Below are 3010 nucleotides of genomic sequence, written 5' to 3' on the forward strand. Positions count from 1 at the left end.
GCGTTACCTGGATCGGGGGGTAGGGGTTGGAGGAGCAGGAGGGGACGGGGCTGTCCTCTCCGTGGGGGTAGAGGGTGGAGGACGTAGGGGAGGGGAGCTCCGGGTGATGCTGTCCTAACGCTGCAGAGCCGTCAAAGATGCACTCCAGAGACGCTACCTACAGGATACAGGAGGGGGGAGGAGGGGGGAGGAAAGATGGCGTCTCTGAGAGGTTAAACCGCCCAGATCCTGACACATCTTATCTCATGATCAGTTCAGTTAGTAGGTGACTGCCTGAACTAAAGTGTAGACTGATGCTGTCATCACTTCCTCCACTCAGAGAGAATATTCATACAAACGTGTGAAGAGCCGCTGCAGCGTCAACCAACAAACACTTACAGCGTCAGTCTGACATCATTCTACATGTTTCCTCATGTGCAGAGCCAAAGCAACACCATGTCACACAAATGTACAGCTTCACTCTTTAATAGGGTTCAGTCATTTACCGAAGCAGCTGATCACTGTCGTTTTTATCAGACGAACAGGAGTAGCCTTTTTTTGGGACTGTTTTCAGCAGCGGATTAAGCCACATTTGCTGCTGGAGTGAGTGATTGTGCATTAACAGTTTCTGGACAACAATGGCTTCACCGCACAGCAGGAGACACTCAGCGCTGCTTTGGATCTGCACCAGAACAATACAGGATATCGCCCCAATTATCCTTTAACATCACAGCAGCTTTTAAAGGGACAGTTGTGGTTTTCTGACGTGGGGTTGTGTGAGGCACTCAGGAATAGTCGGCACATCACCCACAGTAGATTATGATGAGCGTGCTCCCTGTTAGGAAAGCCGAGCGGGGCTCCGACAGCGCGGCAGAGTGACGTGTTGCTGTGGGCACTTATCAAGGGACAGAAGAAAATAGAAAGTCATGAGAGAGAGTCAGTAATGTGAAGACAGAGAGTTGAAGCTGAGAGAGGGAGGACGACAGAGCTGCTCTTGATGGATACGACACAGACAGACGGCTGATGGCTGAGGAGCTGGGACCAGACTGGTTAGTTACCCTGACCAGCAACACTGGTTGTTACTGGTGCAGGTTTGACTGGTCTTCATGTTTTAGTATAAAAGTTTAGTCTATTTCAAGGTCGGTGTATAAATATCAAGTGTTTTATTGAGGATAAAGCTGCGACTAATGATTATTTCCATTATCGAACATTTTCTCAATAAATCATTTCCTTTATAAAATGACTTTTTCTGAGCATCGGTCAAAAAGCTGAAAGATTTTTAATTTACTGTCACATCTGATCTGAACGTTCGACTGAAATGATGATCTGATTATTATTTATTATATTATTTAATTACTCAGCTGAATGTTGCATCTAATTAAGAAAATAAAAGCCTTAAAAAAGCATCAAACATTAAAGACAAATTAAAATATTAAATTCAGTTTCTCACATTTGAGTCTCTGTGTTAAATGTTATTGTTGATAAGTGACGTACCAGTCGTGGCAGAAACATGTTTTTCTATTTGTTTGTGTTATTCAGACACTTTGTTGATTCTTTATTTGTTCAACTACAACACATCTGATCGCTGTGTGTTTTGTCTGTTTGGTTTTTCAAACTGCAGACAGACACATGAACGAGTTCCACTGTCAGTTTTCTGTTGTCGGATGAATTCATTTCATTTATTGTTCCTTCCCTGTAACTCTGGACGTTCACAGGGAAAGTAACAGGTAGAAAAAAAGAGAAACTGTTTGTTTCTAACAAACACAAAAAAAAACACGCCTCAGTTCTGCTGCTACTTTTTAACTATATGTTATATTTACTTTATATATAAAACTTTCAGCAAACTCAATAAAATGTTCCAAACACCGCAGACTTGTTCCTGTTCTTCAATAACTACATCACTTTATGTTAAACAACAAATATCATGATCTTTATCAACAAATCCAGGGTTGATCTGCTGACGCTGCTCTACAGGTTTTAATGGTGGAGACAGATAATATATCAAAATTATTTGTATCAACAGATTAAATAAAACAGTGACATTTGTTAAAGACTGAGGGACAGAAACAGGTGAGATGATCTCACCTCAGATTTGATCACTTTGTAAGATAGTTAAATAATTGGATTTTTATTGCTCCCAAACTCAAAACCTCGACACACGCTGCTCCTCCCACCCTCCGCCTCCTTTGACCTCTGACCTGAAGACACTAAGATGAAATGTTTTAGAGAAAACTGGTGTGAGGAGTACTGGACCAAATGATTTCATAAGAAGTCAGATGTCAGTCCGTGCTGCCGCCACACGATGGCAGAAAAGCTCCACCGAGCGCTTCCTGCTGCCGCTCCGAGTGAAGCGAGTCAGACGAGTCCACCTCACTCAGCAACTCAAAGTCGCCTCAGCTTCTACATCATGTTTGAAAGGACCCCTGGGGTCAAATAATGTTAGTATAACCTTTTATTATTTTATTATTACCACATATATAACATATCTTTATCAGTTAATTATCACTGATTTTCTTACAGGGTATTCATTTTTCAGTGTGTAAGATCAAATCAAAGATGAAGACAAATGTTCCTCACAGCTTCTCAAAGCTAAAAACAAAGTCAAATGATTTATTTAGTTTAAAAAAAACTCTTCATTGTTTAGTTTTTCATTTTTCACAGGAAAGTTTCAAAGAAAAAGTCCAAATCTGAGCAGCAGACGTCCAGAGATCCTGGTTGAACTCCAAACACACTAGATCCTACATTTCCCATGATGCAACTTGATAACATCTACGTTTTAGACTTAAGATTTTCTCGGGCTCCTGAGGAGACACACGAGTGATTATGTTCCTGTTTCCACAGGTTGATTAGTGCGTTATTAGTGGTGGAGCTCCTTTAACAAGCAGCACAAACACCCAGAGACTGAGCTGATGATGTGACACACAAACAGCTGGATGTGACACACAAACAGCTGGATGTGACAGTGTGGTCTGAGCATCGACAGACAGACACAGCAGAAGCATGGAGGACGGCGTGAAGGGGAATCAAGTCA

The 3010-nt window shown here is 41.8% G+C and overlaps 1 protein-coding gene across 3 annotated transcripts in view; it reads right to left on the reverse strand.

Moving 5' to 3' along the window:
- Positions 1 to 3010, reverse strand: part of dlg1b (discs large MAGUK scaffold protein 1b) — a 100195-nt gene that overhangs the window by 42366 nt on the left and 54819 nt on the right. For all 3 annotated transcript variants that reach the window (XM_087172089.1, XM_087172088.1, XM_087172087.1), the window contains exon 6: positions 8 to 157. In XM_087172089.1, coding sequence (XP_087028215.1) covers positions 8 to 157 — 150 coding nt within the window. The remainder of the gene's footprint in view (positions 1 to 7; positions 158 to 3010) is intronic.

The sequence above is a fragment of the Seriola lalandi genome, unplaced genomic scaffold (genome assembly GCF_002814215.2).
Source record: "Seriola lalandi dorsalis isolate HSWRI2012SDOR001 ecotype SW California unplaced genomic scaffold, Sedor1 jcf7180002052023, whole genome shotgun sequence".
Taxonomy (NCBI): domain Eukaryota; kingdom Metazoa; phylum Chordata; class Actinopteri; order Carangiformes; family Carangidae; genus Seriola; species Seriola lalandi.